The 14,110-nt window shown below is 57.6% G+C and overlaps 1 protein-coding gene across 6 annotated transcripts in view; it reads left to right on the forward strand.

Moving 5' to 3' along the window:
* BANP (BTG3 associated nuclear protein) overlaps positions 1-14,110 on the forward strand; it is a 124,696-nt gene that overhangs the window by 55,245 nt on the left and 55,341 nt on the right. For all 6 annotated transcript variants that reach the window (XM_055078980.1, XM_028477874.2, XM_028477870.2 and 3 more), the window contains one exon: positions 7,699-7,938. In XM_055078980.1, coding sequence (XP_054934955.1) covers positions 7,699-7,938 — 240 coding nt within the window. The remainder of the gene's footprint in view (positions 1-7,698; positions 7,939-14,110) is intronic.

A 14,110-nucleotide genomic window follows, 5' to 3' on the forward strand; every position in this document is an offset into this window, starting at 1 on the left:
TCCCGGACCGGGGCACGAACCCGCGTCCCCTGCATCAGCAGGCGGACTCCGAACCGCTGCGCCACCAGGGAAGCCCCCGGTGGGCTTTAAGTCCATTCACAGAGCGTGCGCATCACCCCCATCTAATTGCAGGGTGTTTTTACCACCCCAGGGAGACCCCACAGCAGTACCCCTGCGCTCCAGCCTCCAGCCCTGCCACCTCTGATCTGCTTCCTGTCTGTGGGGTTGCCTGGTGTGGATGTTTCATACGAGTGGAAGCACGTGGTGCCCTCCCGTTGTACGTGCACCAGTCCTTCGTTCGTCTTTACGGCCGGATGACGGCCCATCTAAATGTGTAGATAGGCCACACTTTGTTTATCCGTCACCCATCGATGGACGCTGGCGTTGTTCCCACTTTCTGACTGTCACAAACAGTGCTGCTCTGAACGTTTGTGTGTAGGTTTTTGTGTATGTTTTCGTTTTTCCTGGGCTGATACCTGGGAGTGGAATTGCTGGGTCAGGGCAGCTAGTCTCTTTACTCATTAGACTTGGGGAAACGAGGGATGCTCCTGACCTCATCTTAGTGGAGAGCGAATGAAATTTACATCTGCAGCAATCGCAGAGAGAGCTCATCGTTCTTCTTCTTTTCCCATGTGGATTCTGGGCAGATACTCCTGTAGGTCTGGCTGTGTACTTTAGGCCTCATTTGTTTGGTTTAAACGGCCTCAGCTCTGAAGCATGACATTGGATAATTCGGGGGGAGTCTGGGGTTATCATAAAAACAAAAAATGTCATCGTTTAAGTTTGTATTCCCTAATGGGATCTGATGAATGTGACATATATCTCAGGGGGGACTGCAGACTGACTCTAATGTGAGCTTACAAAAAGGGATCAGCATTTGAGCTTATTAGTATTAAGATCTGTAGGGAAAAAGTACAGGTTTTCTGTGTGTCTGAGTGCAAGCTTGCTGCCACCGTCCTCGGGAAGGTGCCCCCCCCCGCCCCCCCCGCAGTTCTACGTCCTGAGAACGTCAGGTTGAGCTACCTCGGTTGGCACGGGGTTTGGGAAGATGGAGCAGAGACCGCCGGTGTGTGCACGTCAATGTGGGCAAAAGAGCTAATCTGCGAACGTCTCGCACGGGCCCGTAGTGGCGTCACGTGGCCAACATCCTGTGACATTTATGATGCGCCGAGAGTCGGATTTGCTGCTTCCCTCCCGCGTCCTCCCGGGACCAGAATAGCTTGCTCGAACGGGGAGCGTCCAGTCAGCTAGTTCCTATCAGAGAAATGGGGATAAGATGTAGGCGCTGAAGGGCTGGAGGCTCGGCCTTAGGTGGAGTCATCTTATTTCCTGATAAGAGCCCAGGGCTGCACATAGACAGATGTTCTTCTCTTCTCATAAAAGTATTTCCGTGCCTGATCGCAGAGAACCACAGAGTTTCCGAATGGCTATTTCTTAAGAATTCCGCATTGTCTGCATGCGTTGGCGTGCCGTCCCCTAGCAGATCTTTATTGTACTGCAGAGGTGCCAGGGGATTTACCCGTGCGTTAATCGGCAGTTCTGGCTGTCACGGCACCAACTCCATTTGGATCAGAGAAACGCTGTCCGCGGGGAGCAGTGAGCCGCGGCCTTGTTTCTTAGCTCTTGCCCTTCTCTTCCCCGGCACAAGGCCTTCGTTCAGCCCGATCTTTGGTAAGTACTGAACGTGTGTGGGATTCATCGTTCAAAGATTAAGCTGGTGAACTGAGTCAGAGAAACAAATTAGCCAAAATGTACCAAAAATGGGATCTGTTCATTAATGAAGGGATTTAGTTAGATCCTTCATGAAGAGTTTAAATTCCTGCTGTTTATGCATTTGATAATTCTTACAGAACTTGACTAATCCTGCATGTAAAATGTTTGGTACTTGCCTTTAATAGGGAGGTACTTGTGTTATAATTGAATTATTGTCAGAAATCGGCCTCGTCTATGTTGCAAAGCCCCGAGTCAGTGAAATGATTTATACGCACATATCTGTGATGTGCCGGGCTGGGGGGCAGGGCAGGGAGATAAAGTCTGGGAGGAGCAGGTGATTCGGCAGCGTTGTCAGGCACAGCAGGGGGACCCCGGGGCACCTTCTCCGGGGTGTTGCTGGGCTGTGGGCTACGAAACAAGGTCAGTACAAATTGCTGCGTTCACGAAACTGCAGCTGTACGTGTGCTGAGGAGGAAACTTAGCCAGAAACATTTCTTGAGAAGTTGTTCACATGATTTATTTTACACGAACTTTTCTTAACACAAATTCTTTTTTTTTTTAAAGATTTGTTTTGATGTGGACCATTTTTAAAGTCTTTATTGAATTTGTTACGATACTGGTTTTGTTTCATGTTTTGGCTTTTTGGCTGCGAGGCGTGTGGGATCTCAGCTCCCCGACCAGAGATCGTACCTGCACCCCCTGCATCGGAAGGCAAAGTCTTAACGACTGGACCGCCAGGGAAGTCCCTGCATAAATTCTTTGTGTATTTGGTACCACGAAAACGCATTTTAGCAGCCGTCATAAGTTGGCTGCTGACGAGAGCAGGATTAAGAAAGAGGATTAGTGTAACAACGTCAGTGGGTCTTTGTGCAGGACCACGTAGTGAATGGTCACTGACGCCAGATCAGAGAAGAGCGGCTGGGGGCGGCATCCCAGCATCCCTTGCCGAGTCTCGGGCCGGCGTGTGGGACCCAGCACAGGGACACCCGGTCTCTGCCCGGCGCTCCGCTCTTTCTGCCAAGCGTCCTTGGACGCTCTCTGTCGTCACAGTTGAGCTCACGAGGACTGTGCTCAGCAGGCGGGATCCCCCGGAAGAGGCTGGGCTCCGGCCGAGGTGTGGCCGCGCGGTTCTGTGGGATGGGCCCAGCCTTGGGGACGGAATTGGCTGCAGTGCCAGAGACGTTTGTGTTTTCCCTTTCCCTACAGCGTTATCCTGTATGTGACCTAACGCTTTCGAATTCCCGTTTTAAAAACCCCAAACTGTCAATCTGTCCATCGCTTAAAGATGTCACGTCAGTCGCAAAGAAGCAGAGGTGCTTGGGCTACAGGCACATAGTTTCCTGTGTCTAAGGCCAGGCAGGCAGACTGTCAGGTTCTGTGGTCGGTCGGAGTGTTTCCGATTCGCTGCAGGCATCGCCCTTGAGCGAGGCTCGCGGTCGGGGTGTAAACACCTTAATTCAGAAGGGCTCAGAAACAGGCGACAGCTTCTAAGGACAGAGTGTGATCCATGCTGGGAGGCGGCCCACAGGGCCTGTTCTGGAAAACCTCCTTGAGCCCCTTCCCGGGGCCACTTGGTCCCCCCCCACCCCCAGCCCGCACCTCACGTGGAGAAATTCGTAACCAGCTTGGGCAGCCTTTATAAAAGCCCGATGGAAACGCAGCCTGAGCCCTGCTCGTGGGCACGAGGTGTCCTCTGAGGCTGGCCCGGAGGTGCTGGAGCCGGCCTCGAGGACCTGGCCTCCTGTGACCCCCTGGGCCCTGCGTGGACACCCCGTTCACCCCAGAGCCTGCGTCGTCACCATCCCTTGGGTGGAGACTGAAACGCCTCCCTGGTGGTCCCCTCTCGTGGCTGCAGAGACCGAGCCTGTTGTGCGTGACGGCCGAGGGGGACCGGCGCCGGGGGCGTCCGGGAGCCGAGGCAGCAAGTGTCCGGGCGGCCCATCCTGGGGGCCCTTCCCTCCCTCACAGCTGCCCGCACGGGACTTAGAGGCTTCGGGGGCCCCCTGGACCGAACACCGGCGTCTTTGGAGAGAGCCCGGGTGCTGGGCTGGGCTTGCTTCCGGGGTGGCATTTGGGGTGCTGGCGAGATGTGTGCAGGGCAGGCAGGCTGCTGTCGGAGGACTCGCAGTTTGCCCCTTGCTTTGGAGGAGTGGTGACGCCTTGGGTGGCGTTTTCTCGGAGTCCCTGAGTTGCGGTAAGGCGCGTGAAGTCCTGGCACGTAGGAGGCGCGCAGTAGGTACTGTCTTGTCTTTGCCCCTCGCGATTAGCTCCATACTTGGGAGAGAGGGACGCCCACGCCTAGACCCGGGCCCGGCCGAGTGGCTCGGAACCAAGGCTCCCTGGTGTCAGTGGACGTGCTGGTGCGTGCATCACCTACCTCGGGACGTGTGCCCGTGCGTGTGTGTGCGTGCACGTATATACACATGTATGTATGCGTGCGTGTCAGCGGGTGGGGAGCAGGGCAGGCGTGACACAGGTAGCTGCTTTTTCTCTTTGTCAAGTTGGCGACCCTGAGACTGTGGGCATCCTTTTCACCTTGGGGCTTTCTCCTGTTCGTTTCATTTTCCTAGAACTAAAATAGACCCTCAGAAGAAGTATTTGTATTCTGAACTGTTTGGTAAGAAAGGTCAAGCTACTGCTGAAGGTTTTTCTTTGAATAGGTTTTTTAGAAATGTCAGTTAATTTAATTAAGATTTAAATGATTGGAATAGAAAGCAAGTTTATTTTTCTTATAACCCAACTGGTAGTTTTTAAATAAAGCCACTAGAATCTATTGTTTCAGATGCCAAAACTGGACCAAGCTATTTTAGTAAAATAAATACATCCTTTCTGAATTGTCAAAAGGCGAATTTCTCAAATTTCTCAAATATTTATGTGGGCAGATGCTCCGTCTTGTTTTACATTTAAAAGACATGATTCCTTGTCACTGGTGGGAAGCTGGGCCCAGGCTGGGCAGAGGTGACTTGGGGCCGAGTCAGCAGGTGTGGCCCGAGCGAGCGTCTGGGCCGGGGGGCGTGGAGGTGCTGCCGTCTCCCGGGAGTGCCTCCACAGTGACCGTGCCGCCCTGGTCCTCCCTGCCCCCGGAGGGGTCCCCTGTTCCACGGCAGTGGCTGTGTTGGTCGGACTTGCTGCAGGCTGTGTTTCTTGTCCGCCTAGCTCGGGCTTCTTGCTGGTCAGATGACCACACGCCTGACACTCACGGCGTTAAGGAAGTTAGGTTGTAGACAGGTTATAAAATGCCTTCCACAGTTTTGAGGTGTTCGAAAGAGACTTTCTGCGCAATTCCCTATGTTGCCAGAGATGTTTAAGCCATTATTTTCTGGAGTGATAGGGAGGGAAAATAGTTAATTTTTAGACTAATTCATTTTTTGGGGGGGGAGCAGTGTTCGCTGAAATAATAACTTCTGTAGGAATTTAAAATGCCATCTGTCCTCCTCCAGAACGTCCTGGTAATAATACTCCTGGAGGCCCGTCTGCCAGCTCTGGGGCTGGGCGTTCATCCGTGGCCACGTGTCAGCAGGGAGCTGGGCGAGGCAACAGCGCTCGCGGGCCTGCAGAGCCCGTCCCGGTGGCCACGCCCCCCTCCCGCTCACGGTGGCCCGCCGGTCGCTTCCTCGCGGAGCCCGTCCGGCCCTTTGCGTGTTCTCGTCTGCAGCACGGCTCGCAGAGATCATCCGTGAAGGCTGGGGAGTTTCTGATCAGTCTGAGGATGATCGTTCTTTACGTAAAAATGAGGCTTGGCTTTCCTTTGTGAACGTTTTCATTCGTTTAACGTGGTGTTTTGCCTTCCTAAGAATTAAGTTTAATGGACGAGGTCGCTTTTTCGTTCCTTTCTCCTGGGTCAGTTTGACAGTGTCTGCCTTTGCCCATATGTGCGCCCCGCTGTGTGCGTGGGACGGCGTGGCGTGGCCCCGCCTTTCTCGGTTGTCGCCGGAGCTGGGAGGCTGAGGCTGTCCGGGGTGGCGTCTGCAAGGAGGGTGGCCCTTTCTCTGGCGCATCGCTGTTGGAGCAGTAGGGCCAGGTCTGGGGCTTGGACAGGTGGGGCGCTCCTTGCCCCGGCCAGAGAGCCGAGGCCCCCTTGCTGGGGGCTGGCAGGACTCTGTCCCTGCCCCCCAACCCCCAGCCCTGCAGCCTCTGGTTCTGTCGTGGTGCATGTGCGAGGGCTCTGGCGAAGAGGATGCTTCCGGGGCTGGGGAGCCGAGGAGGGGGCGTGTGTGCGGGCGGCCCCCCGGGGAAGCTGGCTCTCACTTGGAGTCAGTGGTGGAGAAGCCGAACGGGCCTCCCTCTTGGACGGAACGGCCATCCGCCGCCTCCACGCACGCTCAGCGTCACTTTGACTCGCGGTTTGGAAAATGATGCTGAGCTCCTGCCCAGCGTCTACTTTGCTTTAAAGATATCATCTAAATGTGGGAGCCGGCCTTGCAGAATTCATGATACTCGTTCCTGAGAAAAGCGCTCTCTGGCCCCGTGGCGGATGGGGTGGAGCCCGCAGCCCACTGTCCTTGTGCCCGATGCGCGGCACCCCTCCCGCAGCGGCCCGCCCCTCCCCGCCCCTCCCACCCCCCTCCTTGTCCCTCCCTCTACTTGCTTCGTGGCTTGATGGCCGCAGGTGGAGGTGGAGGGAGGGTGGTCCTTGCCCTCTGTTTGGTGTAATTAAGCCTGTGATTCTACATTCGCTGAGGGTTCCGATCCTGAGCACTAGACCCAGTGCCCGGCATAGAGTTGCCCAGGACCTGTAGGTAAACTAATAAACTCCCCAGGAGCCGGGGCCTTCTTGACATTCCAGGGGACTGCGAGGCGGCGCCTCTAGAAGTCGCTTCCCATCCACGTTTAGGTCACGTGTCCACTAGCTTTCCTGTAGGCAGGTAAACGGAACGGGTGGCTGCCGGCGAGACACCTGCACGCATCCGAGCCTGTGCTCGTAGCTCTACCTCTTGGCTTCTGAACCACCCGTGTTCCTGAGAAATGGTTCCTCTGACTTGTCTCTTATTCCGAGTTCCAGAGATCAGATCTGTGATTTGTTCTCGGTCCTTAGCTAAAGTCAGGAGCTCAGCCTCCCCGGCCCTTCCAGCGGCCGCCCCAGCCCAGCGGTGACGCGGTCATCCTGCCGGCGTCGTCCTGCTGGGGTTGCAGAGCCTCGCCTGGCGTCGGAGGACGTCGTGGGATTCAGGAGCCCAGCCGGGGACGGCTGCCTGTGGCGTGGCAGGGCTGGGGGTGCGAGTCACAGACCGGCTGGCCTCTGGGCCTCGTGCTCTGTTCCAGGCCTGCGGCAGAGCCAGGCGGGGCTGGCTGCCCTCGGTGGGGCCTTCTTTGCACATAGAGGCCAGAATGTAAACATCAGGACATTTCAGAATAAATCGCGTGAGAAATCTTGAAACAGCGACGCCCCCGGCTGGGACACGACTTAAAGGCCCGCCGGCCTCGGCAGGAAGCTGGGTCTCTCTTACAGGTTGTAGCTCTCCCCCTTATCGCCGCCCCAGCGCTGGTGCTTTCAGGGGCCGCCTCTCACACCTTCACTCGCCTCCGCTTTAGGATCAGAAGGGAGCTTTTGGAAAGCGGCCAGGTGTCCAGACAGAGTCAAGAGTTCTCATGATTTGTGGCCGTGAGTGGAGTTTCCTTTTGCCAAAGGATAAGGCTTTTTCAAGCTGATGTTAGTTAGACAGCCGTCAGGCCCTTTCACACACGTGGTCGATCCTGCAACTCCTGGGAGGCCGTGGCAGAGAGGGAGGCTGGGTGGGGGGCGCCGGCGCACTTGCTCAGGGTGTAGCCGGGGGGCCCGGTGCCCCCCGTGTGCCTCCCAGGTCGTCCCTCATCCCAGACGGAGCTGGCAGGGTGCCGGTGGGCTCGCAGACGGGGGTGTCCCGCCTCTCCTCCCGGGCCCGCGGAGTGCCGGCCGCCCTCCTGCTGTCTGTGGGCCCCGCGCCTGTCCTGGAGGCGGAGCGAGCGGGGGCGTCGCCGGAGCTCACCGAGACCCCTCTCTTGCAGAGGACTACCCCAACGGCACGTGGCTGGGGGACGAGAACAACCCCGAGATGCGGGTGCGCTGCGCCATCATCCCCTCCGACATGCTGCATATCAGCACCAGCTGCCGCACCGCCGAGAAGATGGCGCTCACGCTGCTGGACTACCTCTTCCACCGCGAGGTGCAGGCCGTCTCCAACCTCTCGGGCCAAGGCAAGCACGGCAAGAAGCAGCTCGACCCCCTGACCATCTACGGCATCCGCTGTAAGTGCGGCCTCCCGCGCCCGCCGCCACCCCCGTCCCGTCCGGGTTGTGGGAGGGCTCCGCTGGGGGTGGGCGCGGCGGGGCGGGACCCGTGCCATCAGGGGGCGGGGGCTCTGGGTCAGATCTGGTCACGGAGCCGGGAGAGGAGTTTGTGGATCGAACGTTTCCTTTAGGAAGGGCTGCCCAGGGCCTGGCCCCGCGGCAAAGACCCCGGGGAGTGGGGGCCTCGCAGACCCTGGCCTCCCCTGACCTGGGGCCGCCCTCGAGGACGGAGGAGGGGTAGAGCCGAGCCTTCCCTACCCTCCGCTGACAGCGGCCTCTCCCGGGCTTCCCAGGGGCGCAGGCAGGCCACCCGCCTCGTCCCTGTCCCAGAGGGCTGGGGTTCTGGGCTGCCCTCGCTGGCGGTGGCCGGGGACCTCGTCATACTGATCTGGATCCCCCGCGTGGCTGTGAGGGTGGCGCAGGCTGGAGTCTGTCGTGACGGCATCGTCTGGATGACATCTGGAAGGGGTGCGGTGTGCCCGCTTCCTTCTCGTCAGCACCCACTGGCCCGATCTCACCCGAGAGCCTGCCCGACCCAGAAGGTGTTCGACTCGGCTTACGATAAAGACACGAAAGAAGCAAGGAGGCTTTCTTCAGAAGGGTTAGGTGGTCACGTCTGAAAAACCTGGTGCTGGAGAGCCGCCGTGGCTGGCGTGAAATTTAAATCTAAGTTAGCAAAACGGAATGGAAAACAAATTACCCAGAGTTCACTATCTCACAATAGAGAAGGGGTGCCATCCTGCCTGGGGGACCTCATTCCTCACACAGAGCTCTGATGGCGATCCCCGGGCCTTCGGGTGAGGGATGGTGAGAAGCAGGGAGAGGAGCTCTCCAGGAGCCTTCACGCACAGGGCGGAGTTGTCTTTCCCGTGTCTGCACGCCGACCTTGGTGGGAGCTGGGGTGCGGCCTGGCTGCGGGTTTTCCTGACCAGGTACTCAGCAGGGTGGCCGGTCACTGCCTCGCCCCAGGGGGCTCGTCCTCCTGGTCCCCAGCTCATGGCCCCGGCCACTCCGAGTCCCCGTGTGTGTCTCGGAGCCTGGGAATCAGGTGGGGTGGCTCCTGAGAACCCACCCATGGGACGCACTGGGGTTGAGCCCTCGGGGGGGAAGAAGCCGGGCACGGTGGGCAGAGCCCGGGCCAACGGACAGGTGCGTGAGGGCTTTGCCGTCGTGTTCTAGGCTTTGTGAGGCCTGCGTCGTGCCTACCTGGCTCTGAAAGCAGCCGTTCTCACAATGCGGACGGATCGGCGCGACCGTGTTCCAAAAGAATGTTGCTTTCATGGCAGGCAGCGCCCCTGCTGTAGAGCACCGTGCCAGCCGGGACCCTCACAGCGCGCCGGCTGATGCCAGGGCTTCTGGAAACATGAGCCGGAATGTCAGGCTCGGCCTGAGGGTCACCTGGGGGCCGCCATGGCTGCTGCGTGTTGCAGGGGTCACCTGTTCTCTAGGCAGCGGGTGGTAGGTTTACTGCCCCGAGCTTCTGAGTTACAAGCGGGGTGGTCTTGCTTACAGTGGAGCCAGCTGTGGGCCGGAGAGTGTTCTGGTGCGAGACCGGCCTGCCTGTGTTCTCTCGGAGGCTCCTGTGCCTGGGAGAACGGTCGGGGGTGTCTGGGGGCTGGCTGGGAGCCGTGTGGACAGCTGCTGTGTGTAAGCAGCCCAAATTGCCCTGTACATTTAGCTTACAGTTTTTTCTTTTTTCTTTTTTTTCTAATTTTTTGGTCTCGTCATGCAGCATGTGGGATCTTAGGTCCCCAGCCAGTGATCGAACCCGTGCCTTCTGCGTTGGACGCGTGGAGTCTTAACCACTGGACCACCAGGGAAGTCCCTACAGTTTCTTTTTCAGGCAGGGGAGGCCTGTGGTTGTCCTTAAAATAGAGGAATTCCTGACCCAGAGAATGTACACTTGCCACCACCAGCCACACCCACCTCACTGTGGACAAGACAGGACTTATATTTCTCTTTTCTGATTGTCGGAAGTATTTTCCTCCCTTTCTTTTTTAAGGGAAAAAAGTCAGCATTTTGAAACACACAGGCACTTCTTCTAGCGAGGGAACAGGGTCACTGAGGGAGAGAGAAGTCGTGCGGGATGCCACCTTCTTCAGGGTTCCCAAGGGTTGACGGGCCTCCCAGAAATTTGGATAAGCAGCTGTGTAGTTTGTGTGCTCTGTGCAAAAGTAGATCATTATTATAACTTAAAAAAAATTGGCCACGCTTTCATGAGGCATGGGACCTAAGAATGTAGCTGTTGCCTTTTTCCCCCCTCGAATGGAGAACGTTATAGCCTTAGTTCTTAGGGTTTTTACTGGTGGGTCACATAGGCGTCTGCTTAGGCTGCGGGACACGCCTGGCTGATCTGATGAGACCAGCGATGAGGTGGACGCGCTCCCCAGCGTCGACAGGTCCTTGAAGACGTCTGTGAGGGGGGCGCCGACGTGGTGAGATCCCACGCGCCCCCCAGCAGCTTGGGCACAGACCGAGGTGTCACGTGTCCACGGAGAACTGTCGTCGTCGTCGGGTCGTCGGGTCAGTCCCCCCGGGGCAGAGATAGTGTCGCTGCCGGGGCTTCGCTCGCGTGCGGCGGGCTGCCCGAGTGGCCCGGGGCTGCCGTACTGAGCTCCGCCGACAGCACGGTGCCCTGTCCGGGTCTGGGGCCGTGAGGCTGAGACCACGGCACCGGCAGGGCCACGCTGCTTCGGAGGGCTACGGATGAGTCTGCCTTGCCTCTGGCAGAGGCCCACAGCTTGTGGCCTTTGTGGGCTGTACCGGCGTAACTCCAGTCTCCGCGTGCGTCGTCACGTGGCCGTCTGCTCCTGGGTGTGTCTGTGTGTCTCCTGTCCTCCTGAGGGCGTCAGTCATCCTGCACTTAGAGCACACTGTACTCCAGTGTGACTGCATCTGCACTTAATTAATCACGTCTGCAGAGACCCTGTGTCCAAGGGAGGTCACGTTCCCAGGTCCTGGAACGGACGTGAATTTTGGGGGACACTTCAGCACAGTACGCAGGGCCTGGGTTCTTTGGAACCTGGGTGGTCAGGCTCCTCTGGGCCCAGCATGTGTCTCTGGGAGCTGGGAGGAAGGCGTGGTCAGTGTGGGCTGGTGGCGGGACGGAGCCTGTGAGAACGGACGCGAGCGGGCGCCCTGGCTCACAGTCACCTTGGAGCGGCCGACCGCGGCCACCGGGCTCTCCTCATCACCGAGGAGCGGCGTCACTCATGGTGCTGTGCCCAGCGCCTGGGGCTCCCCTGTGTGGGGAGAGGGGGGCCAGCCTGGCTCTGTGGCCGGGACGCTGGACTCCGAGGTGCCCACACGGGAGCTGAGACCGTCACGTGAAGAAGTCAGTTGCCAGCGCTCAGGTTTCTGCTTCCCTCTCCCTGGAGCTCGAGGCTATGTTAGCAGTGCCCTGGTTTTCCTTCCGTTGTGACCGATAAGCCCCACGCCACCCCACGCCCCTCCCCGAGGACACAGGGTTGCAAGCCCCACGCCTTTTTTCTTGTCTGTCCTTCCTGCGGTGCATCTCACGTGAGAGCCGGGAACCACCGGTGTCAGCGATGGGCGTCCTGGAAAGGGGGGAGGTGGTCAGCAGGGACGGGACCCCGCTCAGATCCTCGGGGGGCCCAGCATGTGTCTCTGGGAGCTGGGAGGAAGGCGTGGTCAGTGTGGGCTGGTGGCGGGACGGAGCCTGTGAGAACGGACGCGAGCGGGCGCCCTGGCTCACAGTCACCTTGGAGCGGCCGACCGCGGCCACCGGGCTCTCCTCATCACCGAGGAGCGGCGTCACTCATGGTGCTGTGCCCAGCGCCTGGGGCTCCCCTGTGTGGGGAGAGGGGGGCCAGCCTGGCTCTGTGGCCGGGACGCTGGACTCCGCGGTGCCCACACGGGAGCTGAGACCGTCACGTGAAGAAGTCAGTTGCCAGCGCTCAGGTTTCTGCTTCCCTCTCCCTGGAGCTCGAGGCTATGTTAGCAGTGCCCTGGTTTTCTTTCCGTTGTGACCGATAAGCCCCACGCCACCCCACGCCCCTCCCCGAGGACACAGGGTTGCAAGCCCCACGCCTTTTTTCTTGTCTGTCCTTCCTGCGGTGCATCTCACGTGAGAGCCGGGAACCACCGGTGTCAGCGATGGGCGTCCTGGAAAGGGGGAGGTGGTCAGCAGGGACGGGACCCCGCTCAGATCCTCGGGGGGCGCCCGGGCAGCACTGGGCAGCAGCGCAGGGCCTGTCCGCTGCTTAGTCTCCCCGGGCTGCTGGGGGGCTACGCGGCCCGTCTGCGGATGAGACTGTGTCCAGGCCGCCAGGGGGGTGCCGCCACCTCCTCCCCGGGCTCCCGAGCGTCCCGGCCGGGCGCCCGCTGCTGTCCGGGCAGAGGGGGGCGCTGCTGGGCTTTCTGTGGCCGAGTCTTCTCCACTTGGGTGGGCACCGGAGGCCCGAACTTTAAGGCTGGTTCTCACTCCTCACTGATAACTCGGTTTGGAGCTGAGGTGAGGAGACTGACGTTCTTCTTTCACGAGGTTTTCTTAGGAGCATCAAATGACTTGAGATAAAATGCTTCAACAAGTGTGAAATACCAGTTAATTCAAAGTAATCTTTTTATCGCTCATTGTAAGAGGTTTCTCCTCCTTTGACTCAGCTGAGGTTGCTCAGGGCTGGCAGAAAAGTTGAAGAACGTCTTTAACAAAGTCAGAGGAGGCGCCCGTGAGGCTCCCGGGGCGGGGCCGAGCGCCCTGTGCCCTCCTGCACCACCGCTCTCGTGGGGGCGGCATCGGTGCTGCTGGCTCCTTCCTTAGTGTTTCCTGGCAGCCTTCACGGGGGCATTTGCCATCGAGCTGGAGTCTTGAGTCACTGTTGGAAGGAACTATGTAATAAGATGTCGTAGAAGGATTTTTAAATGGCTAATGCAGAACTCTACGAATGTACGTTTTTTCTTCGAAGGATGCAAGCCAGGTTTTGAACTGGCAGATTGGTTTTTACAAAGTTGAACTTAAGTATTAATGTTTCCGCTCATTTCTTATGCTTGTGTGCCCACGTGTGTGTTGTATATATTCTCTTCTACTACTAACAAGCTTTGGAATTTTGCATGATCTCATTAATCCCTAGAGGCATTCGGAAGGTGTTTGGAAGTTGTTTTCCTTGCGTGGGAAAGCATGAGGGGATCTGAGGGTGGTCTGCAGGGCGTCCTTCTGTATTGGAGCAGGTACCTAATGAGGTGGTTGGGCATGTGTGGTCGCCACTTCTTTGCCTGTATTCGGGCTCCTCTGTAGCTGTAGTGGGTCGTTGGCGCCTCCTGTGACTGTACAGCTGTAGTTAGTGGTCGGGTCCCCTTGTGACTGTACGGTTCTTGTTCTCATAGTTGGGCTCAGTCGGTATTTGAGTTCTGTGGTAACTACAGTTGGTAGTTGGGTTCTCTGGTCACTCATGTGGGTAACTGGCTGGAACTTTGTGAGCCCCGCCCTGCATCTAGAGCCGTACCAGGCATGGAGCCGTCTCTCAGTAAATATTGCGATGACTCCAGTTAGTTTAGAGATGACCTGAAAAGCAGCAAAGAGGTGCCACCTCCTTTATGTGCTTCCTTTTCTGCAGGAGGACAAAGTGGGGCTGAGACTACCTTGCAGCTGATCTTCTCTCTGATCCTGTAAACCCTGCCCCTCCTTAACCCAATTTCTTTTTATCAAGGTGACACATTTTGGTTGTCTTTGTGTTTGGAGTCCAAAATGCCTTAGGCTATGTTCACCGAAAAGTTAAGTGTCTTTCCAAGACAAAAGAAACTTGATACGGTAGTTAAGCAAACAGACTTCCTTTGTTTTGATGATTCCTGGGGTCTGTGCTCTCCACAGAGCAGAGTTTAGGGATTGGGCATCGAATGATCTCTCAGCAGATGCTCCAAACTGGGTGCTCTTAGTAGCCCAAACAGCAAGTTTTCCAGCTGAATCTTTTTATGATTAAATTTCTGAATTTCATCCGTTTATTTTCCCATTAATCAGCGAAGCTTCATGACCAGGTAGAAAGGAGATCATCCTGTTGAAAAGCATTTCTTGTGGTTCCCGTGTTCCTGACCGTTACTCCCTGTTGATTCAGCACGAGGAAGAGGTGAAGTGGGCCAGTGAGAGCTGGGCGGGCTGGCAGGGAGGGGTCTCCAT

Source organism: Physeter macrocephalus, chromosome 17 (assembly GCF_002837175.3).
Source record: "Physeter macrocephalus isolate SW-GA chromosome 17, ASM283717v5, whole genome shotgun sequence".
NCBI lineage: Eukaryota > Metazoa > Chordata > Mammalia > Artiodactyla > Physeteridae > Physeter > Physeter macrocephalus.